General features: G+C 44.7%; 1 protein-coding gene across 1 annotated transcript in view; it reads left to right on the forward strand.

Moving 5' to 3' along the window:
- LOC107119379 (putative polypeptide N-acetylgalactosaminyltransferase-like protein 3) overlaps positions 1-192 on the forward strand; it is a 198,541-nt gene extending 198,349 nt beyond the window's left edge. The window contains exon 6 of the mRNA XM_015421841.1: positions 147-192. Coding sequence (XP_015277327.1) covers positions 147-192 — 46 coding nt within the window. The remainder of the gene's footprint in view (positions 1-146) is intronic.
- Positions 193-2,653: the final 2,461 nt, after the last annotated feature.

Raw genomic sequence — 2,653 nt, forward strand, 5'->3', positions numbered from 1 at the left:
GGGGGGGGGTTGGGCTTCATGTCTTGTTTACCAAGTGGGGAAATGGGTGGGGGACCTCGGCTATATCGGAGTCGGCGCCTAACCTCCTTGTTCTCCTGCTACGTCTCCCCCCAGCCCCACGTCTCCCAGTTTTCCTTGTCCCCCAGGAGGGTCCGCACCTCTGACACACATCTTGGCTGCGTCCAGCAGTGAGCTTCGTTGGGTGCTGCGCCGTGGCCCCCTCGTCTGCATGCCATCCCCCCCCCAGGGGTGCGGATTTTTACTGTGTGAAATGGCAAAATCCACTTGCAAACGGTCATTGAAGTGGATTGAAACTGCATTATTTAGCATGTGTGAAAGCAAAAAGCATGTCAGGCTAGGATCTGGGAGATGCGGGTTCAAATCCCCTGTCTTCTGTGTAAGCCTAAAGTAACTCAGCATGTTTCCATAGAAGACTGGGGATTCCTAGTCCAACACTAGCCACTGCACTACACTGTACTACAAATTGTCTGTCACGGAGGGGGCAATCACAGAATAGCCTCCATGGGTTACTGTGGGCAATTGCAACATTCTGGAAGTTTGCCAGCCAAGGATTCTCCTATGATGGAAGGAATTTGTGAATGGGCACTCCCTGCATACACAAAGGTGCCTTTGGGGTTCTTCCAAAGCATCTCTGGCTGTAATGAGGCAGAGGAACTCCAGGAACGGCTCTTTGCTTTGGGGAAGAGATGCTTTGTCAAAGAAGCAAGTGGGTGCCTGGTAACCCATTGGTGGACACCAAGGTTGGGAATCGCTGGGTCAGAGAAAGGCAAACTCCCTCCTGTTTGGCTTTGTTGGCGAGAGTGCAGAAGTTAGATTTCATCTGTTACTCCCAGGAGTTCCCTCCCACCTCATCATGTTGGCTTTCGGTGGTAAAAGCAGCTCAGTTCTTAACACAATCAAAAATTATGAATGGGGGGGGGAAATATTCGTAAGCAGGTAATGAACATTGGCAACATTGCTAGCTAGTATCAGTCCTCAGACGAGTGCCTTTTCAGAGCCCCCGTTTGCTTGCCTCCATACATTTTGGATAAAGAGAGGTACTCTTTGTTTTCTAGGTAATGAGTTTTGAGCTCATCACACTGGACTCTTAAACTGTCTGCATCTGTCATATCCCGAGGCTGAAATGTGTCTCAAGAATTTCAGAGACCTTTCCTTTGACAAATAACTTGACAACCTCCTAAGGAGCATGGATGCTTTTAAAAAACTGAAATACCACAAGCTGTACTCTGTAGGAATTGTTCAGCGTCCACAGCCTAAATATTTAGTGCATAATGCAAATGTTGTTGGGAATCCTGTCCCCCTCCCCCCAAAAAACAAGAAGAGAGAGCATTTTATCAGCCAGATATGCTGGACAGAAATTCAGTACCAAACCAACAATATGTCTAAATAGTCAGTTTAAACAACTGAATATTGGGGGAAAGCCGACAGGAGATTAAAAGTCTCTGGTTCGGGATGGCTCATCTCGGAGAGATGAGGGGGTAACTGTTGCTTTTCTACAGGGAGGTGGATTTGAATTGTCCACTGAGACTATGGCTAGTGATATGGACTGCCTAACAAGGTCTCGAGAGAGCAAGAGGAAGGTTGCAGGCTTAACATGTATGAGGAAATTATAGGTGTTTCTATACAAATGCTAGAAATGTCCGAGGTAAAATCGGGGAGTTGAAGTGCTTGGTGTTGGGAGGGGGGATAGACATTGTGGGTATTTCAGAAACTTGGTGGGATAAGAAAAATCAGTGGGATACGGTGATTCCCGGTTATATATTATATCGGAAGGATAGGGGGTGAAGGGTTGGAGGTGGGGTTGCTCTGTATGTCAGAGAGGGTATACAGTCCAATAAGATTGAGAGGGAAAGTGAATTGGATTCGCTTCTGGAAATGCTATGGGTTGAAATAGTGGGCCCACTGGGAGCTTGTTATTGCCCACCAGATCAAAAGATAGAGGAGGATTATAAAATGAATTAAAGATAGTGGCTAGATTTAAAAAAACCTGTGTCATAATAGGTGATTTTAACTACCCACACATTGATTGGATCAATATGTGTTCTAGTCAGGAAAAAGAGATTGAGTTTCTAGACACTCTTAATGACTGTGCTATGTGTTATGGAACCTACCAGGGGAGAGGTGATCCTAAATTTGGTCCTAAGTAACGCCCAAGACCTGGTGAGAGATGTAAAAGTGATTGCACCACTTGGGAACAGTGACCATAATGTTACTGAGTTCAACATTTGTATAAATAGGCCCAAAAAGACCAACACAACCACTTTTAACTTTAAAAGGGGTAACTTCTCTGATATGAGGGGACATGTGAGGAAGAAAGGAAAAGTAGAAAGGGTCAAAACCATTGGGGAAGCTTGGAGACTATTTAAAACTACAATCCTAGGGGCTAAAAATATATATATACTGCAAGTTAGGAAGGGCACAAATAGGTATAGGAAAAAGCCTGCATGGTTAACTAACAAAGTAATGGAAGCTGTAAAAGGTAAGAAGGATTCCTTTAAGCAGTGGAAATAGTTTCAGTGAGGTTGATAAAAGGGAACACAGGCTGTGGCAAATAAAATGCAAGTCTGTAGTCAGGCAGGCAAAAAGGGAATATGAGGAGCATATAGCAAAAAATATAAAGACCAACAATAAA

This window comes from Gekko japonicus, unplaced genomic scaffold, assembly GCF_001447785.1.
Source record: "Gekko japonicus isolate JY-2015 unplaced genomic scaffold, Gekko_japonicus_V1.1 scaffold21, whole genome shotgun sequence".
In the NCBI taxonomy this organism is placed as follows: domain Eukaryota; kingdom Metazoa; phylum Chordata; class Lepidosauria; order Squamata; family Gekkonidae; genus Gekko; species Gekko japonicus.